General features: G+C 36.7%; 1 protein-coding gene across 1 annotated transcript; it reads right to left on the reverse strand.

Moving 5' to 3' along the window:
- Positions 1 to 27,784, reverse strand: LOC104519192 (solute carrier family 12 member 7; the record flags this gene model as incomplete). The annotated part of the gene is made up of 17 exons (XM_010165818.2): positions 27,756 to 27,784; positions 27,010 to 27,106; positions 25,133 to 25,255; positions 22,464 to 22,610; positions 21,689 to 21,743; positions 19,929 to 20,059; positions 17,656 to 17,897; positions 15,895 to 16,106; positions 14,883 to 15,050; positions 14,004 to 14,102; positions 13,283 to 13,340; positions 12,067 to 12,241; positions 8,699 to 8,817; positions 6,749 to 6,847; positions 4,362 to 4,481; positions 2,473 to 2,577; positions 1 to 169 (listed from the first exon to the last, which is right to left on the reverse strand). Coding segments are annotated over exons 2-17 (2,070 nt in total), but the record flags the coding sequence as incomplete, so codon positions are not given.
- Between the last annotated feature and the right edge of the window lie 214 nt (positions 27,785 to 27,998).

Below are 27,998 nucleotides of genomic sequence, written 5' to 3' on the forward strand. Positions count from 1 at the left end.
CTCTTCAGCTTTCTGAGTTTCTGTACATTTATCCAAGTAGATTCCCTGAAGCACAGAGCCCACAATAGTTAGTCCTTTACCAGCCTTCAACTGAGAGGTGAAAGAAAGCAATCTAGGATGTTTCACCAACTGCTCATTATCCAAGTTTAACAAGACCAAAAGTTGAGGTCTGGGGAAAAAAGAAAAAAAAAAAAAGTTAAACACACACGTGTATATATATAAAGAAAAGCAAGAAAGAATTAGAAAATCAAAATTAACAATCAAATGTAGATTAAGTGCTTAAATGGAAAACATTCAACTGTCAAGCAAGGAAGTCATAATATGCAATTAGCAACAACACTGTAGATACAGAACACCTATGTGAGCCACCACACCATCGTTCAGAAAAGCTACCTTAAAGAATAGTTTCACTAGGAAAACTATTGAATCAAAATTATCACCCTTCCAAGGTCATCTAGTGCAACCTACTGCTTGAAGCAGTTAAACATTGAATGCCCCCCAGATTGTTCACAGCTCCATCTTGTTGGATTTTGAAAACCTCCAGAGACAGAGTTATTACCAACTCTGGGTAACCTCTTCAATGCTTAATTATCACCATCTGTTTTTTGTTTTTGTTTTTTCCTTTCTCCATTCTATCATGTTCTCTCATTCTCTTACCATATACTGCTGTAAAAAGTCTGACTCCATCTTCTCAGTAGCCTTCTTTTAGGTATGGGATGTTTACTAGTTAGTTATATCAGCTTTTATGCTCCCCTTAAGCTTCCTTCAAGCTGAATAAGCATAGCTCCTTCAGCCTCTCCCTACAGGAAATAAGCTACTGTGCCCAAACCATCATCTCAGTGGGTCTCTGCTGAACTCACTCCAGTTTATTGATTTCTTTCCTATATGGGGTGCCTAAACCTGGATGAAATATTATAGATGCATTCTAATGAGTTCTGAGCAAAGAGGAATATTATTTCCCAACATATTCACTTCTCAATATAAAAGCTATGCTCTTGTTGATGCAGTTCAGCATGTCACTGCCAAAGGCACACTGCTGGCTTACTATCTACTGGGAACCACTGAAATATTTCACCTGAGCAGGTTCCCAGCCTTGTGCCATTGCACTGGACAAGCCTGTCTTTGCACTTGTCCTTTGGGATTTTCGTGATGTTCTTGTCAACCCATCCCTCTACCCACAGAGGTCCTTCCAAAAGGACAGTCACACCCTTAACCATACTGATAGTACCTCAAATTCAGTTTCAACTTGATGAGGATGCATTCTGTTCCCTTTAATCAATATCCAATCTGCTTACTTTTGCCAAACCAGTATTTTATAATTTTCCTGTCATGACTACAAATTCAAAATAACAATGAAGAGCTGGAGCGTACTTCCCGCCTCAGAACCAGCACAGTTTAAGATGCAACAAGATGGTCCAGTTTTAGCAATTACATTGACACAACAGAAGGATAACTCATCTGGAACTGAAGCGATATCAGACACTTAAAAAGAACGCTCTTAGTCAACACTACACTACATTGGTGCCTCTGAGATGCCAAGTTCAGACGCAGATAAAAGCAGTGGCTCACGTATCCCGTAATAACTGCTTATGCGCATCAGTCCCGTGACAAATGGTAACTTAATGCCGTTACACTGAAGGGCAACAGAACATTTCATGTGCATGCACCAAAGGGATACTATCACAGAGCAGTGACTATAATTAAAGTATCACATTTAGATATGAAAATTTCTTCTTTGCATGTTCCACTGATCAGAGTTGTTCTGATTTGCATTATATTAATCAGAAGTGACAACGTGCAAATGCCCTTTTGTTTTTAAATGCTAAGTAATTTTTTGTGTTGGCGTTGAGAAAATTGATAGTTTAACAAGCAAAAATAATATATTGCAAAAATAGTGGACATCTAACCCCACTACATACAAATGGACAGCAAATGTGAGATTTTGCTTTAATGATATCTAAGTAATTTAGAAAGCATTACTATTGCATGAAGCTATATAAAAAAGATTGCAACAACAAATTATTTTAAACTAATAATGGATCCTCTGTACACTTATACAAAGTATTTCAGAGGAAACATATACAGAAGAAAAAAAACCACAATCTATGGAATTGCAGTGTTTCTTCTATAGAGACAGTGGGACTCAATGATAATTGTTCCTTTGAATCTGAAAAATCTATAAATAATTGAACATTAAAATTCTTCTGCACTTTGGAAAACTATGTCAACACCACATGGATTTAAGTTTGAGTTAGTTTGCCCATATTCCCAGCAAAGTTGGCTACATGATGACCCTAAGTCACCTTCCATGGCAGTAAAATGATACTATGGCAGTGACAACGTTGCCATGCCCAAGTTAAAATATTATTTTAATAGTGAACTTCACATTGGCCATTACTAGCATTTGGCCATTTACTAGCAGTATTCCTAATATTTCAAGAATTACATGACCTTGGAAGGCATAGGACTTACCTCCAGTTCTTGGTGTGAGGAGGACCATCTTCAACACGAAGCAAAGCATAGCGAGCTGCATTCAGAGACAGTCCTCGGATTCCATCACCCCATTCTTTTTCCGCTCTTTGGGGTACAGAAGAAATTCAATTAACAGGGTCCTGTTTATTTATACAAATTAAGTACATTTTCTCATGTGAGGGATAACAGGCATAAAAGAATGAAGACTAACCAAGATGAAGCAGTCTCAGGTCCCTTCAACAAGACTATTAACATTTATTATGGTGTATTTTATTCATCCTTCAAAAGCTTTTTTGTAATCATGAGTTACTTAAGCTGCTTTTAAGCACTAGAATGAGTACATGAGAGCTACTTAAAGGGAACTGTTTTAAAGCAGTGGAATGAATAAGGGAAACTTGACTTGACTGGATTACTGTGTTATATCTTCCCCCCAACACCACCACTACAGCTTGCTGTTCCTTTTGTTCCCAGCTTCTCTCCCATATAAGCTTAAGGCTTTATCTGCCCTCCTGACCACTTTCCATCTTCCTACATTTCCCAATCCTCCTTCAAATAAGGAAGAACTGTTAGGCTAACACATTATTTTCTTCTGTGGGGATTTTCTATGGCAAGGGGTCCACCTCCCTCGCCCTTCCTCCCTCCCTCTTATTTCCATTCATGAATTCCCACTGAACTTTGCTACCTCTAGCCTTCTTTCCAAATTAAGATGAAATAAGCCAAACTGAATTCAAAAGCTATTAAAGAACAACATGGCAATTAAAATGTACCCTGACAGACAACACAATCATGTAAGTTTCCTTCACTGAATTATAAAAAAAAAAAAATGAAATAAAAACTGAGGTTTTCTCCAGACAGCAGTTTTTGGAGCATTTCAGAGTTTCTCCCCACCGCCAAATCAGCTCCTGCATTTGTAAAGGTAGGGACAAAAGAAGTTTCTGCAAAAAAATAATCTCTTTCTATGGGGTATAAGGGTTGGCTATGTCCCAACTTGTAGAGTTTGTATACAAACGTAGATGTACATATAATTTTATGTATGTGTACACCTACATACAGAAGCAGAACTGCTATTACCTGATGTTGACTTCCTGACTAAAGTAGGCAAATTCATTTCCTGACAATTAACTAAGTCAATAGAGCTGTTATAATCCAGGAAAGCATCTCTTTCAGCATTGGGTATCTTTCCTTAGAAAGAGAAAGCACACACCTTACTGATCATAATCACCTCTAGTGTTTGGATATGTTGCTTAGCTGAGGTTTGGGCGATTTTTGTTTGTTTGTTTGTTTTGGGGGGAGTAATTTTTTTATTATTATTTATTTAAATGAACTCAGCATGCACTTTAAGTCTCCTACTTGCATAGCATTTCTTACAGGTATGGCTCTGTATGTGTCCCTTTTCAAATACATACAATGCAAAGTATGTTGCAATTAAAAGATTATCTAAGCCTTCAGAAAATAGATATTTTTCAGTGGGTGCTCTGGATTCAGTATGATTCATTCTAAAAAGTGCTAAAGTCCACACAAAGGAGTACAGTTTTTGGGCTTTAGTACAAGTCAATAATGATGTAACAGTTTTGTAATAGCTGCTGCCTGATATTAGGAGGTCATATTCCCAAAGTACCAAAACTTGAGCATAATCGTTGCTCAAGTGGAAATTTCACAGCCTTAATGGTTCTTATTTTGAGTAGTCAGGGCTGTTGAGAAGTTTGGAACAGAGCTTCCAGATAAATTAGAACCTGAAAACCTACAACCCTTAACAGAGATGGGGTCTTACCTTGTTTCAAGGGATACTCTTAATTCTATTACTTCAGTTATATCTATTTTATACAAAAATGCTTTTTGCTGAATGTTAAAGATATTAAATATAGAATAAATAAGATATATGGTCTTACCCTCTATATTCTATGTATTTGTATATACATCCTGCGATTAGCATGGCAATCAAAGCATAGTACCAAGAGCAAATGAACATCAAGGCAAGACATAAACTCATCCCCAGGAATGAGAGAGTCCTAAAAGAAACCATTTTTTCCATTTTTTTAAATAGGCATGCAAATGCTCTACAAAGTCAATTTCTTATTTAAGTTAACTTCCAGAAAGGCCTTTCTTCTTCAAAGGCCATTTCATAGCTACTATATCAATAAAAACACATTGTCACAATTTTAGTTTATAAAAAATAAATTACATTCTGAACCTTTGTGTGACATAATACACTTGAACTCGATAAAACAACAGATTTACTACACTTGACAGTTCTGAAACTCTATCAGTAGCTCTAGGTAAGGTCAGTTTCAAAACACACTGCTATCACTTACCTTCTGTTTGAAATTTGATTTGAAGTTAAAAAAAAAACCTCAAATAATACTAAACAACATTCTGTTACTTCCAGCAAAAATAGCTGATGAGTTTAAATTAAATTTGACTCAATTCTATTGTCCACTTCCATTGTGGTCTGCCCCTTAGTCAAGAACACAGGACAGTAAAGAGAATACTGAAAACAATCTTTCAAAGGCTATTAAGAAAGGAGGATTGAGTGCTGAAAAAGTTACAGAAGTATTTCCATATTAACGTTTATACGCCTGGTTTGCCCACACTATTATTCAAGACAGATCTAAGCCAGCTCAGAACTGGACAGTTTTGTGAATACTTTTGGTCACCCCAGATTTTACTTCACTGATTTCCAAATTAAGAGCTAGCATTCACTGTACTGACAAAGTATGTCGGCAGACCCAACACAGTACCATATAAATATCGAGTCCGAATGCATCCAGTTTTAAACTACAGAAATGCTTTCTACTGTTCTGAAGACATCAGTCTAAGTGTAGTTTGTCTAAAAGAACAACAGCTGCTCTTTTGTGCTTGAGTTAACCGACCTAAGACTCTATTTTCACTCAAAAACTGAAGTCCCATCCCAATTCTGGCAAAGCATTCCAACAACTGCTTTGGCTAGAAGTGATTACCTAGTCACACAGTGAGTCAAATAACTGCTGCCAAACAGTTACAAACCCTGCTGCTGCCATGTCACAGATCTACTTTTTCTTCCTCATCACAGTCTGTCCTGTACTCCTTCCAACCTTCCATTTTATCTAGCTGCCTTAGCTTTTAAGCTACTTTTTACCCCCTACAATACCTTCTCCACCCCCGATTATTTAGGGGAGGTGGAACAAAAAAAAAATTAAAAAATTCCACAAAACCCAAAGAGACAGTAATCTCCCATTTTCCTTCTTGATGTTGCAAATACTACTAGGTGTTTGCAGTGACAGGCTGGGAGACAGGCACTAATCTATTTGGAGGTTTAGATGCCAAACTATTAAGTGTTTATGGAGGATAGTAAAAAAGATTTTTCAGGGCTAAAACTGTGACATTTCCTTTTTACTCAGTTCTTTAAAAGGAAAAATAATAAGCAACTCTTACATCCTAGAATCTCTCCAGCTTACCTCCTAAAGGCTCTAGTTTTCAAGGTATTTCAGCACTAAAATTTTTCTAATAGAAGTACTGTTAATCAAATATAAGTATATTTAACATTTGGTAAAAATCAAGAAGTTTCCCAATCTGAGTTTAAAATGTTTGAACTCTTAAGACATTAAGGGAAGAAAAAAAACAAACAAACAAACAAAAAACCCAACAACAACAACAAAAAAACCCCACACACAAAAAACCCCCACACAACTAACAAACCACCCACACTAAACAAAACACCCCCACTTTTGGTATAATTGACCTTTACTGATTTTGTCACATACCTACTTGTCTACTTCAGTTATCAAATGCAAAGTATATGTCCAAAGTATAACATATTTTAAAAACAGTGATCATATCATTAAAGAGCCAATTGATGTATATTAAATAAGACTTTTTTTTTCTGTATAAATTTTGGTTTTGCACATTTTTTGCATAACTAAAATGAAAATCCTATCAACCTTCCTGAACATTTTTACTACTTCTCCTTATCTATATATAAAAGACAGATTATGGATTCTTTTCAGATTCATTCTCACATATTCAGAAGATCTCTTTTCTTATAAGCAATATTAAATGTCATCCTGTAGCCCCTTTCCAAAACCTCTACATTAGCCACATGTTTTTGTGCTCACAGCTATTACTAACCCTATTCCAACCACATGAAAATAAATGTTGCCTGTTAGATTATTCAGTGCATGAATCATCTTATAACTCATTTAAGTTAGAAAAAAGATTTTGGTTTATCATTGCAAGAAAATCAACAATTTAGGACTGTGTAATTAGTTTTAACTCTTCCAAATGACAGAACATTCCATACCAGTGGTAATACTTGAAACGAGGTCTCCAGTTGGGAGTCCGTAAAAGCGTCTGAACTGCACAAGCCAGATTTACAAACATGTAGCACATAAGGAAAAACCTGTTAAGAAAAAAAAAAAAAAGAGTATTTTCCAATAGGAAATGAACTAGATAGATTTGCTTTAAAAGGCTGAACAGAATCCAAAAAAAGGGTAGGAACTTGTACACTGTGTTCACAGTGGCAAATAGAATACAAAACGGAGATTAAATTAATACTTGTAGAATATTAAGCCTCAAAACTTGGTATTAGCACAATACAGAGCCTCAAAGATAGATTTCAGAGAAAATGTAGCAAACAACTGACAACCGTGGTGTACTAGTGTTGGCTGAGATAGAGTTAATTTTCTTCATAGTAGCTCATGTAGCGCTGCATTCTGGAGGTGCGGCCAAAATGTGGCTGGTAACACAGGGATGTTTTAGCTGTTGCTGACCAGTTTTTGCACAGCACCATGGTCTGCTCTGGTTTTGTTGCTGCCCAGCCCGCAAACAGTCTTGGGGAGGGGACACAGCTGGCACAGGGGACCGCAACTGACCAAAGGGATATTTACAGTATCATCAAAGGATTTGGGTTGGAAGGGACCGGAAGGGACCTCTCAAGGTCACCTAGTCCAACCCCCTGCAGTGACAGGGACATCTTCAACCAGATCAGGTCACTCAGAGCCCCATCCAACCTGACCTGGAGTGTTTCCAGGGATGGGGCTTTTACCACCTCTCTGGGCAACCTGGGGCAATGTTTCATCACCCTAATTGTGAAAAATTCCTTCCTTATATTTAGTCTAAATCTCCCCTCTTTAAATTAAATCCATCTCCCCTTGTCCTATCACTACAGGCTCTGCTAAAAAATTTGTCCCCATCTTTCTTATAGGCCCCTTCAGTTACTGGGAGGCCACTAGAAGGTCTCCCTGGAGCCTTCTCTTCTCCAGGCTGAACAGCCCCAACTCTCTTTGCCTGTCCTCACAGCAGAGCTGCTCCAGCCCTCGCATCATCCTCGTGGCCTCCTCTGGACTGGCTCCAGTAGGTCCATGTCTTTCTGCTGTTGGTGGCCCCAGCACTGAAGGCAGCACTGCAGGTGGGGTCTCAGGAGAGCGGAGCAGAGGGGCAGAATCCCCTCCCTCCACCTGCTGCCCACGCTGCTCTGGGTGCAGCCCAGGACACAGTTACTGGCCCCTGGGCTGCGAGCGCACGTAATCCAATACTGTATGACATCATGCTCAGCTGTAAGAGCTCAAGGAAAGGAGGAAGAAGGGGGGACATTTGGACCTAATGGTGTTTGTTTTCCCGAGTAACAGTTACACATGGTGAAGTCCTGCTTTCCTAGAAATAGTTAAACATCTGCCTATCAATAGTGAATGAATTCTGTATTTTGCTTTGCTTGTGCACAGAGCTTCTGCCTTACCTATTAAACTGTCTTTATCTCAACCCACGAGTTACCTCACTTTTACCCTTCTGATTCTCTCCTCCATCACACCGCGGAGGGGTGAGCGAGCAGCTGTGTGGGGATGAGCTGCCTACTGGTGTCAACCCATAATACACGGGATAAAATTCCAAGACAAAGTCAGTAAAATAAAGTTCAGCTCATACTCTAAAATATTACGTTGTTTTGTCTCTACTAGATTCATTTGAGCTAAAATAGAAGGATTTTTTTATTTTAAAATCCAAGTTCTTAAAACTTTAACATTTTACTAGCATTCAAGAACCTTGCCACAGAAAAAGTTTTTTGTGCCTAGAAATTAGTTCCAGCCAAAACATTTGTTATTTCAAATTACCTCCAAGGTCAAATAGGAATATAACTTATTCAAAGACAAAGTCTAGCATGTATTATTAAAAAATAAATAAATAAATCATTACCTAGTTAATTTAAAAATAAAATACTATTTAACTTAAGAACACAAACCACCACATTCATACTTACATTGAAAGAATCGGTGCTACACTGTCCAATGAGGCTATTAAAATTCCTATTTCACAAATACCAGCAGTGAGGAGCAGAGCCCAAGTTGGTTCTCCATTTGCTTTTCCATGACCAAATACCTAGTTCAATTCAAGTAAACAGTAAGATTAGGGAAAGCTGTTCATTATACAGTTATGAAATATGGTGCAGATCGTGAACCAACTCTAACTGGAACCAAAACCAGTCATTAGTTAAAAAGGAAAAGGAAGCAATCTATACTACAAAAAGCCACAAACAAAACTGCAAAAACACACATTTCCAATATGAAAAATGTTTACTAGAATGAGCAATAACATTAAAGTACTATTGCAGTTGCTGTTGAAATGATCTGAAGTAAATTAAAATCTACATGCATCAGAGATTTATGCTTAGCTTATTAAAAGCTAATGTAGTTGAGGGCAGTATTTTTTGTAACACACACACAATAGACATCAACTCAGCACTTAGGAAAACATAAATATTTATCTTCAAAGAGGACTTAGGTAAGCCCAAAGCCCTACCAAAAATAATTCTGCATGTGGTTATCTCCTTTGAGGAGAATTCTATCCAGCTATACTGGTGATAGATGGCAAAATGCCTCACCTGAAGTTCCAGCTGTATTTCTTCTCCTCCTTATTCCCCCATGCAGTTATAAAGACTAAATTCTCACTCCCGTTTTCCATAATGGCTTCCTTTCCAGATGTCTAGGTTCTTCACCTCACTCTTTCTCCATACTGCCTTTTTCCCTTAGCTTCCTGTCATCCATCAATCTTCCTTCCTTTATATAAAAATGCCTTTTTTCTGCTCATGTTTCAAGTCTTTTGTTTTGTTTTGGTTTTTTTCTTATATATGCCATTCTCTTGCCCCTAATATTAATCTCCTTGCATTCATTTCCTTGATTGTCCATGCAGCAGCTCTATCACTCCAAAACCACAAGCACTTTTCAAGTCTCAAATCCCTCTTCAAACATTCTGCTTATCCTGGATTGCCTTTCCTCCGCTTCCCAAACCTCATAAATGTTTTCATTTCACTTCTTCACTCCTTTCAAATCTGACTCTAGTAAGACAGAATCATATTGTCACCCTCTTACCAAGTACCAAATTTTTACTTCAGAGGAAAGTGAAATTTTTCATTTGCCTCTCTCAATACAACCCAGTATTTACAATTTACTACATTACAACTCCTTCCCACTTACAAGTCAAACTCCATCATGGTTCTGTCCCCCAACCCAAGCACACTCAGGGTGTTTACTTCTAGTCACAGATTTTGCAAGTCAGGGAACACGCCGGTGCTCTCAACCATGAAATAAACCAGCAACATGTTTGATGTTCTTGCACATCCTCATCATCTTTCTCCACACTTGGTAGAAAAGATGGTCCTAAACCAAGGGAATGGTAATACAACTTCCTCAATGAACAAGTGGCCCATGCTGTAAGTGCAGAGCCGATCAAGCCAGCAGAATCAGAGACACAGCAGTTGCGTTTCTTTCCAGGTAGCTGCTGTCTTTTTAGCTTGTTTACTTCTAGATTAACCCTTCTGGCTCATGCTCCCAGCAGCAATACTAGTGTACGCTTCCAGTGACCATTCTCCTTTCCAGCCCAAGAGACTAGAAGGACCTAAGAGAAAATATCAAAGACATGCACCTACTGAGACTAGGCACTAGCAGACAGGCCAGGGAAGGAGCAGCAGTAGAATGGAACCAAGTGATTAAAGAAACAAAACAAAACAACAAAAACCCCCACAACACACAAAAGACAACCCACCCCCCAAAAGCCACTAGCATTAACTCTTCTATTATGCTTTGCTTCTCAGCTTTTCCAACCACCTCCTCTAGCCCATTCCCTATGCAGTCCTTCCCCCCTCTTCACACAAGTCATTTCCTCTCTTATTTTCCCATTTTCACATATTCTGCATGTCTCCCTCCTCCTCAGATATTCCCTTCTACCCCCAATCAAATTCCCCAGCTAACATACCATTCGTAATAGTCCTAGGCACATCCTAGCAGAGAAATTTTCTCCTCAAGTCACACATAAATGTGCTGACTCATTGTAGGCTTTCCTCAGAAACCAAACCAAGCTCTGCTATTCTATACCTAGCCCTCACTGAAGAGAGATTATAGATATCTCTGAATAGAGTCTTAAGTTATTCACCAAGAGTAATAGCCCATTTTCAATATAACATACTGCACTGACCTCAGATGTACAACCTTGACATGATCTAGAGCACGCACCTGATCAAGATTCCAGAGGTAAAGTAAGGAATACTCAAACGTACGTTTGGTCACATAACTTAAGTATTGAAATAATGATATAAACCTCCCAGAGATATTAAAAAAAACAAGTGCTCCAAATCATCCTCAGGACACTCTCCACACAGAACAGCCCATTCTCCTTAATTCTGCCCTAGCTCCCCTCAGTGCTGGTGCTATCTCCAGTTTCTTACTGTTTGCTAAATTTGAGAACTGTCCCCTAACTCTGTTCCAAAAATATTCATAGTTATCCAGATACAATCCTGGTTTTTTAGACATGAACCTGTTCTTGGCAGGTTATCATCGTGCTGTGCAACTGTTGGCCATCCTTAGCAATTTGAGGTAACCTTTCAAACTCCAAACTTTACCACAAAAATCACAGCTTTGCTCTCTGGACGTTATCATCTTTTGGAATTTTATTTATTTTTAACTCAGGTCTAGTTGTCTAGTTTTTGCAGATGCAGCCCAGAAATTGCGTTAAATATCTTTCAGCAAGAGTTCTCTTATCTTCCTTCTGTTTGCCAGTTCCCTTAATCATTTCATTCGAGAAAAATCTGATGTATTGTTTGTTTTGGTTTTTTTTTTTAAAACATGCACAGGGATGACGGAACAATCTTAATGTCTGGAGTCATTGGATAGAATTTTATTGTTATAGCTTCATTTAGTTTACAAAAACAAGTAAAAATTAGAATTTTTATCTCTATGATATGATAAGTATCATGCAGTTTCATACTGAGATTAAGTCAACTCTGTTCACAAATACAAGTTGTCAACACAGCCTGGAGTCAAGACATTCAGTTGTTAGTTGCTTCTTAGTTAATTTATTTCCTTTTATAGAAGACCTGCATTTCAGTTTTGAAACAGTAACTTTTATGTGCAAAACAAAAAATAATTAAATTGCATTGAACAGAAATATCCAAGTTCAAACTTCGTCCTGCAATAGCTTAATCTATTATTGTAGCTAATCTATTACACATTTAGAACTGAGCTCCAAATCTTTTCCTCAAAGTTTTACAAGAATAGTAGAAATAATGTCTTTTTTTTTTTTTTCCAAAATATTAGCCATATTTGAAGTACTGGAAAGAAAAAAAAACAAACTCACTTGAATAAATGGTACAATGCCATCTCTTGCAATGGCCTGCAACAGACGAGGTGCACCAGTGAGACTCTGGAGACCAGCACCACATGTTGAAAAGAAGGAACCAATCACAATAACCCACGGAGAAGGCCAGGCCAGCGTACCAACCACCAGATTTCTATTAACTGCTTCTCCAAACCTTAGGAAAAGGGGGAGGGGGGGGAAAGAAAACAAATCAGGAAGCTTTAGAATAACTTTTACTTCAACACTCACATTTCAACCTTGTTGGACAACAGTGCTTCTCAACAATGTCACTGTGTGCACTAAAAGATTTCCCAACCAACCAATTTCTCTTTATTCTGCTGTTTTAAAGTAAACATATTATAATTGTTTTGTTGTAAGTACTGCCTCTAAGCAGACATGTAGCAATTGTCAGGTAACTTGGCAAACTACAGAATTCAGAGCAATAGCAGAAGTATTTATATATGCATCCTTTAGATCCTTGTGACTGCCAGGAAGTAGATTGCAGAAGTCTGCTCTACAATACAGGTATATCCTTGGGCATAAGCAGGAGATTTACAAAACAAATTAGCCTTCCCTTTTAATAGCGTGACACTGACAAGCGGACAAGTAAAGAGAGAAACTACTAGACACAGTCATCCCAAGTTATTCATGTGCCTTATGACTTTCCTGCTACCTGATACAATTTTTAAATGACTGTGTCAAACAAGCAAGTGAAAGTCAGGAAGCAGTGCTTTCATTACAGTCCTGAGCATCCCACTTGAGTGTACAAAAAGTTCCCTTCACTCCTGCCCCCCACAGTTACACAGGTGAAAACTGAACTGGCTCTTGATCTACAACTGATATTTTAAAACAAAGAATAGTCGTACATCCAGTGGAAATCATAGGCCCGATGGTGCATTGCAGTCTCTCTCATGAGCTCTCCTTGTCACACAACTGTCAAAAATCTTTTTCTGTCTTTGTTCCTCAGGAACACATTACTTCTCCCAAAGTAATACCACCCCCCTTATGCCCACCCATCAGCTCCACAAATACTATGATTTTCATGCTCTTTTTGCAGCCATCCCAGTTTAACAGATAGACTTTCCCTCCAGTTCTAACCTAAACAAAAGAAAAATATATCACACAGATACTTCCCAGAAGAACCATTAATAAGTCCTATTAACACAACCAGGATCATGCATATTCCTTGTAAAATTACAAGTTGAATACAACTTACTTATCTCTTAATATCACACCTTCTATACAGGCACCAAACAACACTATACAGGAGAGATCTGTTACTGGGACTGAAGGAAGCTTACACTATAAATGACCATTTTTCACATAGGGATTAAATGAAAGTGTCCATGATAATGAAGCAGGCTGAATTTTTGTTTCGTTTTGTTTGTTCTGGTGGTTGGTTTTTTTTTAGTTCTTTCCCGCTACAACTTCTTAGTTTATGTTCCCTATGACTCCATTGGATGCAAAGTTGATTTACGAAGTATTGGAAGTAGCCAGTTCATGCATCATGCAACAGAATGGAGATTTTCTCATACAAGGAAGTAGTTTCTGTCTTTAGGTACTGAAGGACTAAACCTGTTGCTGTTAGTTTGCTCTGAGATTTTCACTGGTTATACCAACTGTAACAACAAAGGAATCTGCCAACTGAAGCATGATGATAAAAACCTCTACATCGCTTAACTAAAATACATCAATTAAATCTTGGGATTTGAAGCACTAGTAGAATATAGGATATATCTAAATATTCATATATAAATAAAATTTGATATTTAAAAATAATATTTATAATTAATAGATTTTAAACTATTATAAAGTTTCTTTGCCGTTTAGATTTCATTTATTTTATACGCAGACAAGTCTAATGACTTTTCAGTGAAAAAACTATTACCGTTACACCTACAGAGTGCACACTAGAAATGTCACAGCATAAAGGATACAAATAAAAGATGTAGTTGAAATAGCCAAAATTGTTCCAGTAGGAATCGACTTCTGAGCGTCCTTAAGATCTCCAGATCTATTTGAACCTGCCATAATACCTTAAAAAGAGATCAAAGTTATATATCAAAACCAATTAATACTAACTCTATATAAATAACTAATAGAATAGGAACATTTAACTTCAAGCCTCATTTAACACATCATTACTAATGGAGCAGACTACAGAAATGTATCACAATCCTGCAAAAACCCTCAATTTATACCTTCATTTTATTCAGAAATTTGTGTTACCCATTGTTGATTGAATAAATTAAAGAAAGCTCAGGAAACAGATAAAAAAATGAAAAAAATATTTTTCAAATATCACCAGAATCTTTTTTAAAATGGGGAAATATACAGGAGTAGCAAAATTTTGGTGACAGTTGGTATAAACTCATGGTGATTTAGCAATTTTAGCCAGTGTGAACAAATGCACTAGCTTTATACTAAACAGTGCACTTAAAATATGCAAGCAAATCAATACTAAATAATACAAATGTAGAAATGAAAAAGAAAGGAGCAAGCAGGCAGTACAAGAATAATAGTTAGGAAATCACATGTACATATCCCTGTTTGAATTTAACACAAGAACAAAAATATTTTCTAGCACATACTGTGACAGGCGGGGAAAAAAATAACACAAAAACAAGGAATATTGTTTAATATGTTAAAGTCCTATAAACCCCTAAAATAACCATCCGCCAGCTATGTCTTTCTACCACCATAAAATTTTAGATACATGAAACTTGGACGCACAGACTAGCAGTATCATGTGCCATTCACACACACAAAAAAAATCTTTTTTCAGCTACAAGTACTCAAGAAAGAGTTTTATCTACCTGTCACAGATGGGAAATAAATCCCTACAAGCATTGTGAAGTAGGTCATGATGTCTGTAAAAACATAAGGGAGTCCACTCATTTTTGTCTCATCCGATCCAGCAACCGATGGCTGACCTTTCTTCTCAACTATTGATCCTTTCTCGGAATAGGTACTCCACAGATTATCTACAATTGAGAGAAAAACAAGAGCTTCATTTAGTATCTTTTTACATATTTGTACACTTTACATTTGATATTTTAAACTGAATTACCATGGCAGTGGTGATTGCCTAGTGTCCCTATGTAGAGTTGCATATTTATACAAATCAAACCTTAGTTTAAGGGGAAGCTGGGGAAAAGTATCAGAACATCCATTTCATCCCAGAAACATTCTTTGTTTGTACACAACAAAATCCAATACATGTTCAAAATTAGTCGCATGACCTAGCGCAACTGGAATCCCAAGCTGCCACAACTGTACAGGAATGTAAACAGAAGAAACTATACACTTTGTAGAACATCTCCTGTCCAAATGCTAGATTGGAAACTAGAAAGACTGCTTTTTTCCAAATCCATCACTACCTTGCTGTATCACACTGGAAAAGCCACAGGACTTAATTCCTCAATGCACCACCTATAAACAGGAAACAAGTTCTCCCTCAGGAGAGGGTTTGAGAATGTACTAATGAACAGGTCATTGAAATAAGTGTATTTGACATACAAAAGAGCTAAACACTAAAAAAAACCCAGCTGTGATAAACACTTCCTTACTTTTCTTTTTGAGAGAACAATGGCTTTTGAAAGAGTACCTATAAAACTCCAACAATCTCCAAATTAAAGCATTTGATACTAAGCTTCTAAAAACAGATGGAAACTTTATAGGAGGAAGTATGGTCCAGGTAGCGATCTTCCACACAACCAGATTAAAGCTGAAGAAGTGATAGGCTAGACCGCTACGTTATGGAACAGCTACAGGCCAAATTAATAATTACCAAAAGTTTTTAAATAATTTTTGTGCTTTCCAACTTACCAGTTAGAACTCCACTCATTATTCCTGGAATCCCTTGAATTTCTGTTACATTATTGAGACTAAAGTAGTCGTCACATGTAGCATTAAGCAAAGAACTATCACAGAAAAGGCGCCACAAAGTTGTAGTCTTTGTTTCATTATTACTTTCAGTAAATTTGGCACAGACATCAAAGCTGTGTTTTGACAATGTCCGGTTTCCAAGGAGACAGATACTATAAACAAAAAAAACCACAAACAGTGATCCTTCAATATAGTGTTGTACATTAAACCATTTTTTGTCCATCAGACTTCTTCAGAAACCTGTTACTTATAGTACCTATCTTATGGTCTATATTACGTATACTAAAACGGTATATAGTCTCTGCATATAAAACTATCATCAGTAATGTTTAAAACACTGATCAAACATTTCTACTTCAGGTGTTAGTAGCTATTTTGCCTTCTGATTTATTCTTTGGAAAATACAATCAACTCAAGCAGTCTGGCCACTAAATAACATTCAGTCCTACAAGAAAGAAGTTAAATTAAGTAATACTTAATATAGTAAGTCTGACCAAGAAAATACAAAAAGTATGATTAAGCAAGTGTGTCATGCCCCTTTTCTAGCAAACAGATATTTTAGATGGCCCTCAAAAATATTAAAATCCAAAAGGTAGGAAATAAGCCAGAAGGATTAAACAGCAAAATGTAAAAACACTGATGAGAGTACAAATTAAAGACTCACGTAGCAGGAAGCAATCAGAAGACTCAGAAATGAGAGAAAATTAGAAAATTAGAAATAGAAAATTAGTTTGCAAAAAGCAAATTCTTAACAGCAAAGAATATTAAGGATCCAGGACCATTTAATTTGCCAAGTTACACAAAACATATTCAGGAGATATCTATTCCAGACTTGCTTAATAATGAAATGATATATAATATCTATAAAAATGAAAGAAGGAACATCAAATAAAACATTTGTGTTAGGTAGGTAAGTCAAAGAACACATAGTGCACATCTAATACTTCTGAAGAAGCTCAATTAGGAAGCTGATAACAAACAGTAAAAAAACATACCACTCGGCATCAGAACAAGTATACTAAGCCAAGCAGAATATTGATCTAGTGCAATATCCTGCTTCTGATCACAAGTAAGATTAGATGTCTTGAGTACAGGACACCAGTATAGTTTCAGGGTATGGCATCACGTGGCAGTTGAGAAGATTTAACAAAAAGCTGCTGCTAAAAAAATCATCTTGCCGCTTGCCTTGCTCTTTTTGCTTTTCAACTGCTATTGATTTGGTGACCCTATAGCAGCAGGCTGAGTTGATTCAACTGGGAGATCATTCCTCATGACAAAGAAAGTTTGAAAGTATGTTTATTTCATAACTATGCTCCACTGCTACAACATTTTCTTGAAGCACTTACTTTATTCTACAGGTTTTTAGTTTAATTATTTAGAAAAAGCAGCTATAGTCACTGTCAGCAAAAATCACTTTCCTGTTCTTTAGGCTAGGATGGAATAACAGCCGTAACTAAGTACCAAAGAACATTTCCCAGAGTATCGGGTCTGATGAACAATGAGAGAAAGACTCCGATAGGTAATTCTGATAACAAACAAGCACGTAATTGCCTAAAACACAGAAAACTTACCATTGAAGGTAATGTGTTCGTATTTTGAAGTTTAGCTTAAAATGTTAAGTGGTTACAGTAGCTATTCTCTCTCCCCACTTTTTTTTTTTTTTTTTTTTTTTTTTAAGTAACACAAAGATATTGCACTTACGGAAAGTCAGGTGGGTCAAAAGCAGTCTTAATAACTCCGGCATATATGGCAATGATGGAAAGAATCACACAGGCAAGAAAGACCAGCGCAAGTTTGTTGACATACTTGACTCCCACAAAAACTACTATGGCCATCAGAATGATAATACACGTTCCATAAACTCTCATGTTGTTCAGCATAGCCTCTGCTTCTTCACCAGCCTCTTCTGCTTTAAATATAGCCGCACTTGGAGAAATGTAGGTCTGCAAGGGATACGACAAGTTATCATACATCTAATAACAATCATTTTATTAAGAAATCACTTACTTAAACTTCAAAACCTAAACTTCTATTACTATATCAGTTTTAGTCTTTCACAAACCAGTTCAACCAGATGACATGGGCATTTAAAAAGTGTAGGGATAAAAGGAAGGGGGAGGCAGGGATGAAGAAAAAAAAAAAAAAAAAAGAGCTTTGAGAATGAGGATCCAGCTTCTTCTCTGCCCTTTAAGAGTTTGCACTACTCAAATTCATGTCTCTGCCAGACAGGAAAAAACACTAAGAACCTGGCAGGGGGCGTTATTGACAAAAATTAAAAGAAAAAAACACCAAACCAAAAACTAGCTCAAACCAGATATATGCTTAGAGTCATTTGAAGCGTTTGCTGATTAATAATCCCATGAATTGAAACCAAATATGAAGAGTCATACAATAATAATAAATAATAAAAAAAACTAAACACGCTTTCAGTATTCCAGTCCCTACACTATATTTCATAAAATTCAAACAACGATACCTTAAACATTGTATCTTGAAAATTGTTTTATGGTGAGTTTACTTTAAATTTTAATCTGAAGTTTTAACAGCACAATTTAAGATTAGTGTGACAAAAAGCTTAGTCCTGTGTTAAAACAGAGAATTTAAACTACTGTAATGTCAAATTGGATTCTCTTACAGATCTCTATTTCATACAATTTTGTTCTGGGTTCTACCTGAAAAGAAGTTGGAAGCATAACCTAGAGGACTTATACTGATAAATGCAAATAAAAAGACAAATTCTCACCTATAATTCTGAGACATGTGTACTACATTACACAATAAAGATATCTTTATCCCTTCTTCTAACATCTTTACAAAAAAATCTCTGCTCAGACAGACACAGACAATTCTTTACTAGGATTTTCTTTAAATTTAATTATTTAAATTAATTTAATCAATTTTAAATTAAATTTAAATCTACATGGTGGTTCCACCCACAGGTAAAACCATGCAGCCCTGCACTCAACTCCCCGCACCTGGTTGGATGGGAACGAGTCACAACAAAGGAGTTGTGGATTAGAATGAGGACAAGGAGGGCTCGCTCGCCAGTGATGGTCATGGGCAAAACAGACTCAACTTGGGGAAGAGTAATCAATTTAATTCATTACCAATCATCAGAGTAGGACAGTGAGACACAACAACCACATCTGACAGCACCTTCCCCCACCCCTCCCTTCTTCCCGGGCTCCAATCACTTTGCTCCCCCTTTCTCTACCTTCCCTCCCCAGAGGCACAGGGGACAGGGAATGGGGTTTCCGTCAGGTTTGCCGCTCTTACCAGCATAAGGTCCCCCTGTGGGCTGCAAGAGTCCAGGAACAACACATTCCAATGCAGGCCTCCCTAAGAACGGTACCATTTCTTGTGGCATTTTTGGTCAATTTCTGATACAAAAGTTGCAGTTTTAAGTTGGTATAAAATCACCAGAGTAAATCTTAACACGTCTCCAAAGCCCACCTGTCAATCTGATGTTCTTTTCTACAAAAATCTACTGAAATATTTCCTTTTTCTTTTTTCCATCTCCATTTTACATCTCCAGTTTGGTCCCATACCTTTAGTTTTGGAATCTTAGGTAGCTTTTAATAATTAATACAGCATTCCTTGCAACTCTGTAGGTGTACAGTAGTACAGGCATAATTTATGGGACATTCAGTGTTCAAAGCACGTTATGAAAAGGTGAAAACAGATACATTGCATCTGGTACAAATTAGTAAAAATCAGTTACTGAATTCTGTTTTGTTCCTACTTTAAATAGAACAAGCTTACAAACTGCCTTTATTTTTTGTATCACTGATCCAAATTTTTTGAACATTTTCAAATAGTCACAAGCAGTGCAAGAATAAATACTGACATACTGGAAATACAGTATAAAAACATTAAAAATCACCAAACTACATGCATTATAGGACAAATGCATTCCTCAGCAATCTCTCAAAACAGCCCAAATGCATTTAATCCTAAGAGAAACTAGTACTTACCAATAAAATTTCAATGGTACCAAGAATGTACATTGCTCCTGCAAAGGTTGTACCCAAGTAGAAACAGAGTCCCACTGCTCCACCAAACTCTGGCCCTAAAGATCTTGAAATCATGTAGTAAGAGCCACCAGCTGTGAATTTAACAAAAAACAAACAAAAAAAAAAGACTACAGCCCTTCAGATTAAGAACAGCAGTAGACAACAAAAATTTGAATAATTTAATCAACATAATCAAGATAACAACTAGGCAGCGAATATCAAAGCAAATATCCCCACCTGCATTTTCTGGGGAACAGAAAACAAACACCAACAAAAAAAAAAAGGGGGGGGGGGGGAAATCCACAAGATGAACAATCTAAAAGTAAATTAAGAAAAGGATATACAGGTATAAATAGATGTGAATCAATATTAGATTCTAATCTCAAACTGTTCACAATCAAACAATAAATAGTTTCTTTATGAGATAGGGACAAAACAGAATTTGTCTCACTAATATGCATTCTTTTTCTTTTCTGAACATGAAACCATTATCACTTTCACTATGGGCAATTTTTTTTCTGGACCATTTAAAAGTGTTAGGTAGGGATTGCTTTTTCTTGTCTACTCATATACTTTTCACTGAATTTTTCTCACTCCTATTTCCTATATACATGTATCATCTTTAAGTCACAAGCTACCCTCCCTGCCATTTCCACTGGACCATTTCCCTTTCAATAAGGCTCTAAGTTTCAAGCTCTTTATCTAGACTTACCCCCCTCTAAGAAACTGGCTATAACAAAAAAAGTTAAAATGAAGACCTGTCTAGTGTAAGAACTGCCAACTTCAAAGATTTCTGTGACACTAAGATGTTAAGCAAAGCTTTTACAATGAACTTTAAAAATATGAGGAGGAAAAGAGCAGAACATTTTAGTTATCTGGACACTGATTTAGAATAACTACATCTCATTATTAAATAAAATTATTTGAAACAAAATTTTCTCTTGTATTTATATTTCGTATATGGCACTGCATCCATGAAATACCATTATTCTACACCCTGCACAAGCTGTAGTGTTTATTTTTGCACAACTTATATATCAGTTCTGGAACCACTTACTAAGCTGGAGAAATTCTCCAAGTGAGGAATTATTTTAATTTCATTAGGTAAATTTTTCAGAGCTCATAACAATGTCTGAACACTTGTATTATCAAATAATGTGTTGAGAAACTGAAAAGGATAAAGGCTTCAAAAAGTAACTGATTTTGCATCTAAAAAATCAGCTTCATAACTGAAGAGGAACAAGTTCATCTAATCTTGAAAGTTTAGGAAGACAAGCATAACCTAGAGTGCTTATAAAGAAAGATTTCTGCCAGCAGATTGGCTGTTATTCTTGCAGAAAACAACATAACTAGCTACAGTGTTTAGACATGGAGTCTGGGCAAATTCAGGCAAAAAAAAGTAGTCTTTTTTCTAAATGTATAAAGAAATCTCCTTTGCATGAAGATAAATCTCCATTAGTTCAAATTATAATATTTTCTCTTTCATTCAAACAGAATCAAATGATTGATAAAAAAATGTGCTACAGTTCATAATTCCCAGAAGGTCCAGTTAAAAGACTGAATCTCACCTTAAAAAAAATAATTTAGAAATCAGTTAAAAGAAAATATGCACTTGACACAAAAGCATTACTTGTGATATCTCAGACTACAGCAATATCTTAGCCCAGCTTTAAGCTTCCATCATTTGATCATTCACCATTTAAGATTAAATTCTGCATTACCTGGAACTACGCCATTTGTTGCTATTGCACTCATGGAAATTGCAGTTAGCATAGTCTGTGGAAAGATGAAATAGAGGAAACTTAAAATACTTAAAGTTTTTTGAAAGATGGGGCAAGACACAGTGATCAAATAAAACTAGCAATTTGTTTGTTTGTTTTTGTTTAATAAGATACCACAGCAACCAAAAATGATCATATCCTTGTTTAGGGATATCCAGGTAAATTAAGTACTAAATTTTTCAGTACTTGAAGATTCAGTTAATGCAGATATTTGAGACAGTCTTTAAAAAGAACTAGAAGAATACAAACCACGGAATATACTTAAAATAAAATGTTAATTATTCCAATTAAATAGTAGCGACAACCGTCATCATTATGACCATATCTTCTACTAGCAGTCTCACATTCCAAAATACCAATTTATGAACATAATGCTATGAATTGATTTGTAATTTATATTTCAGTTTGTTCTGAAGTTGTAAAAACCATAACAGTTCATATCTCAATATAAGTAATGAAATATTTGCTAAAAGTTGATTTAATAAAATTCTTATAACACTTCAAATAAAAGTTCACTATGACCAACTCCAAAGAAACTCCATTCAGGCTAGAATGACACGTGACTCAGTGTATATATATAATCTCCCATGTCTCTCAATTGCACTGATGTGTAACCATTATGGAGAAATCTTTCTCTACTACTCATACATTAGAAGGCAGTAGCAGTACTCTTGCAACAGAAGACTCAGCCAATGGTAAAGAAAAAGGAACTTACACAAGCACAACACATGAACACGATGAGGAAAGACTCAAGAACTCCAGCTGTTCCCACAATCCATGTTAAACGTAGGAAAAGAATGACTCCCAGGATGTTTTGCAAGCAGGGCAGGTACACACCAATAAAAGTGCCCATACGTGGAACCTGGAAACAAAGCTAGAACATGAATTCCTTTGCACTAAACAATTTAAGTCCATAAGTACCTTCTTCTGCAAACACTTGTCACAAATGCTCCACGAACAAATGCCAAGTGAAACTGAATGGTAGTTTCAGAGCATCCAGCTTTGCAAATATTCATAGGCTACTTATGCAGAAACATTCCCGAAAAGCCAGAAAACTATTTGTGATAGCAAACCTTCTTGTTCCATGGGAATTAGAAAAACACCTTGATAGGGATAGTATGCCCCTTTATCTGTTGATTACAAACTTTCTTCTGAAATATCAGTTACAGACTACTGTTGAGAAGTTACTCCCACAATCAAAGTACTAAATATATTCTGTAAAAAAGTTGACAACAAACTGCTCTGCAGCTGGCACGCAAAATTATATTCAACAATGAGTGTTTTCAATTTTTTTTTTTTTTTTTAAGACAGACAAGGTACTAAGACAAGGCTGAAAAAAATGCAGAGATGACTACAATTTGGTTTTGCTGAAGTTGTAAAACCCACCATAGTATTGTGTATTTGTCTGTACTTTTAATTTTCATTTTATTTTAATTTTATTTTTATCGTGGGTCAAGACACACACAAAAGCATTCAGGTTTCATCATTAAAGTTCCAGCCTTCTACACTTATGAAGAAATCAGGCCCTCAAATACTCAACTTAGAAGCAACAGTTATACACAGTAGGTTTCCAGATACAGAAGTTCTTCTTAAATCGCAATCCAGGCTGTGAAAAAAGGCAATCATTTTAACTAAATAAGCAAGCACTGGTGCTCTCTAAGTTAATAAAATTATTAGGTAGATACTAAGTTTACAAGTACTTGTAAGGAACCATGGCATGCCATTTAGACTATAATCTTTATTTTTAGCATCTTAGGCAATATCCATGTGCAACATCAATGCTACTGTCTCAATGCGTCATTAAAAATATTACTGTCAGGCTGCAACTGAATCATCACCCAATTCAGAGAGGGAACTGAAAAAAGACACACGCACAGATATCATGTTTTCAGGCCACCAGTTGGAGCCCAAACGAGATGGAGTGCAAGTGAAGACACAGTGTTTGTTTAGCTATTCAGTTCCAGAGAGACTAACGCTGCACTGCGTTAACGAAAACCTCTGCACAGCAGCTGGATGGAGGACAGGAATCACACTGAGGAAAGTGTGAGTTGACCAGTGTTGGTTTTCTTGTATCTCAAGCTGTATCTTCACATGAGAAGAAACAAAGAACAAGCACAACAAGACGAACAAAAAGAAATCCCACACACAAATAAAGGCAGGATAAGCAAAATGCTAAAACAAACAGCTGGGCTTTATTCCTCACCCTTGCCCATTGTCCTGGTACCAACTTCCTATCTTAGTCAAGTCCTAGTGCAAACAGCTCTACTGAAAATACTCAGGCACCATATCATAAATCTCTTTTCCAGCCAAGTGAGCTCCAGTTCTAACCTTACTTTCAAGCATCTTTTCATATGTCTCTTCTGCTGTGCGTTCATTTCCTTTTATCCATTCTTATGTGCTTTTCCTCCTTTATCCATAGCTCAGCAACAACATCTCTTCTACACAAAGACAAGTGACTCCCAGTACTCTCCTTTTCCCAGTATCTAGCCCAAATTTTAGTTTCATTCACCATGCTCAACCAATTCCAGCACATCATCTGTCCTTGCCCAAGAGTTTTTGTACTCTGTCAGGTCACATGTTTTTGATGCAAGCTTTCTCCTTCTGAAACAGCTCCTTGCTCACAAAGGGATCAGTCCAACATCTCGTTGCAGACAGTCCATTTCTACAGAGGCCCAGACAGGCACTTTGGCTGTCCAGTAGACAACCCTTGAAGGATTCAGTTGCTGTCTTCTAGAAAGCGTGCTTAGGGATGTGCCAAACAGACCTCTTGCCTTTACTTCCCCAACCCACTCGTGACAAATATCATATTTTCGAGGTATGCAACACGGTGTTTCCTCAGGAACGTGTCCATTAAGTTTTAAAAACACTTACTCTGGCACACAGAAACAAGAGAACTACTCAGAAAAACTGCTGCCACATTAACAGCAGTAAATATGCTTATGGATTTAAAAGAGTGACCTGTTTCATCGCAAGTTTTTCTTCAATTTCAACTTTAGTTAAAAACCCAACCAATTAAAATGTATTAATAAACCAGTCGGGGGGAGGGGGGAAGAAATCATACCATATCCTCACTAGAGGCAGGAAAAAAGATACTGATGCTCATACAAGGACAGAAGGAAGAGGAGGGGCACATTGGGTGCACTGTGTATTTCAGGTCCCAACTTTGCACATGCTTTACCTAGGGCTTTTACAGCAAGGCCTCGCTAAAGCATGCCAACACAAACACTGAATTAACACAAGTCCTATTGTAAATGCTTAAATTTTAAATATAGTATTACAGTATGGTTCCTGTTTTCAGACATCCACAAAATTTCTTTTTTAGGTTGAAAAATGCTCCTCTTTGTGGCTAGCTTTGTCTCAATAACTTATTAGAAGTATAAATACCTTGACTTCCTTTCGCTTGCTGTCTTCATCTGCTTCATGTTCCACCACACCTTGAGTCAGATTAGTGTAGTTTGCTAGTTTATTAAGAAGAGATGACACCATGGGATTACTATCCATTTCTTCCTGTTGGGATTTTAAGAATACAGCATTTATTAAATAGATTTATTTTTTTTTAAGTCAGGATTTTAATGATACTACTTCAAACAGACACTCAACAGGTTAGCCCCGATTTACCCAAATTCAAAAGTTAGTATGACAAAATACCGGTCAGCTTTCAACCAACAAGAGTTCTAAATCTTTCTAGAAAAGTTTAACACTACAAGGCTATCTTGCAATATTCCTTTCACCTTTTTTTTTTTTTTTTTTTTTTTTTTTTACACTATCTTGCAATATGTAACTTGCACAGCTGGAATATAAGGGAAATCTAGAGAAGGGCCATTGTTAAGTATAAAAATCTATTTCTGTTACAACACAGGTTTTTAGGGGATTGTGCTGGCAGGCTGGAGTCATTACGGTATTTTTCCAGCATGTTGCTTGCATCTAGAGAGTGGTCTCACGTGATTCTCTCAAGCACCAAGATACTTAAGGATCACGTCTCCTGTTGCAGGCTTATCTTAAACCTCGCACACTACTTCCAAAGTATTCGTCTGTTGAAAATACAGGCACATATACATATCACATGCAATTGCACGTATGTAATATTGCTTGACACAGAAGTCAGCCCATCTTTCTTTAGCCAAATATCTGTTACAAAACAAAAACATGCTAAAACAAATAATAAAATCCAGGAGAAGCACATGCCATAAAAGGACTCCAAGAAAGTCAGAACGAGGTAATTCAGTCAAGTACACAAGATCAAATATTGGAAGGAAGACAAGAGATCAGGACTGCAAATAGAAAGACAAGAACTAAGGCATCTCTGCCTGAGGCATTAGGTGATGATAATCATGGTTATAATAGACCATGATTATCATCACCTAATGCCTCAATAAACTTCTTTGTAACAGTTTATACAAAAGTTCAAACACAAGTCAGCTGAAAACATGAGAAGAATAAGATTGTAGGAAACATACTATGAAACACACATACTACCAAAAGATTCACCCCTACAACAGCAATGGTGATGAAGTCACCAGAAGGCTTTCAAGGCAACACCATAACAACGTGGTTTACAATCTGAGATGTACAAGATAAGTCACCATTGTAATAGCAAGTTTACTAAAAGTACTATTTCATTGCAAAAGGGGCACTTAAATGTACCATATCAATAAACTTTTTTTTTTCTGTATACAATGGCAATCGTTCTGTGAATTGAACAGGTATTAAAGTTGCATTATAAAGCAGATGTTTATGTGAGAAAGTAGAAATAGCTATGGTATGCTCTACACTATTATTGGACAACATAACCAAGTCATGGCCTACCACAGTTGGTTTTATAGCTTTGCTGCTTCAAGAGAAGTCTGTTTTTCCCCTGTTCAACATAATATATTTGATAATCCTTTTAGAACTGGATAGTGCTTTGTTAAAATCACTAGGTTTAACTTTCAGTAGCTTTCTCTAAGAACAATTTCTAGATACTAGCCCAAAAAATTTAAATGCAATAAGGCTTATTTCATAGCTTCACATCAATGCATACCAAAATTTACTGTTCCTGCCTATACAGATAAACTAAAATACAGAAGAAAAAAAAAATCTTAACACTTTTTTTAATTACATCATTCAAAGCCAGTGAAATAGAACCAACCTACTGAATAAATTATTAAAATTTATTTTTCCCCCACTAAGTTTCAAGAGAGAAAGGAAATAGGGGTTTGTTTTCATCTTACTACCAGAGCCTCAACTGAAGGCAAAATACATTTCTGTGGTATTCAACTTACCTCAAAGAGAGCCATATTCTTTCCTTCATACATGTTCCCTCTGTCCATCTCTGCATTGTTAATAAATGGACTACTTTCCTTGGCAATCCCATCCCCTGAGGGAAAAGTGCAGCAATTAGAAACAAAAGGGGAAGGGGGAAAAGGACAAGATACACCATAAAAGGAATAGTCAGAAGATGCTGGTTTAAGAACTGGTTCTAGGCAACACTGGAGGTGGCTGCCAAACACTGTGTCTTTGTCCCAGACGTGAGGACCCAACATCCACATTTAAGGAATTTAAGTTTACTTAACAGTATCATCTTTGTATAGTGCTCCTCCTCTTAGCTTATAATTCTTTAATATGTATACTGATCTCTCCCCACTACCCTGCCCCATCTTTCTAGTTTACTTAAAAGCACTTGACAACAGGACTGCACACAAACAGTCCAGGCAACAATAACAACAAACCCCAACCTACCTTTTCGTTGCTTCACTGGTTCCCTCTAAAAAACCTACAGTAGTTGAAGCACTAATTTATGAAAAAACAATATAAAAGGAATTATTTTGTAAAGGCTGTGGGGACTCTTCCATGACCTGCTATATTTATCCTATTCCTTATTGAACTCTCAATCTCATTAAGCTGTAGCTCCTCTGACCAGCTCTGACACACTTCTCAAAAACCAGCATCGCTTTCCTTGCCTTCAGCCCACTCAGTACAAAAGCTATTACCTGTCACTACTGTCACAGCACTGGCACTTCCAAACAGCCTCAAGTCCTTGCCTATGACACTTTGCCTGTCTGCGCTTCTGCCCTTACATTCAGAAGTTACAGCAAAAGCACCTACACAGTCTCTTCACTACAAAAACAAGGAGCAGCTGCAGGACAAAAACAAGAGATGCGGAAGGATGCTTCTCCCTCACATGAAGTCCCAGAAAAAAGCTCTTGTAAAGATGGACACCAGCCTCAGCACAAAGTATTACCCTGGTTGCAATACAGACAGAAACAGATCT

The sequence above is a fragment of the Antrostomus carolinensis genome, unplaced genomic scaffold (assembly GCF_000700745.2).
Source record: "Antrostomus carolinensis isolate BGI_N321 unplaced genomic scaffold, ASM70074v2 scaffold6244, whole genome shotgun sequence".
Lineage (NCBI taxonomy): Eukaryota > Metazoa > Chordata > Aves > Caprimulgiformes > Caprimulgidae > Antrostomus > Antrostomus carolinensis.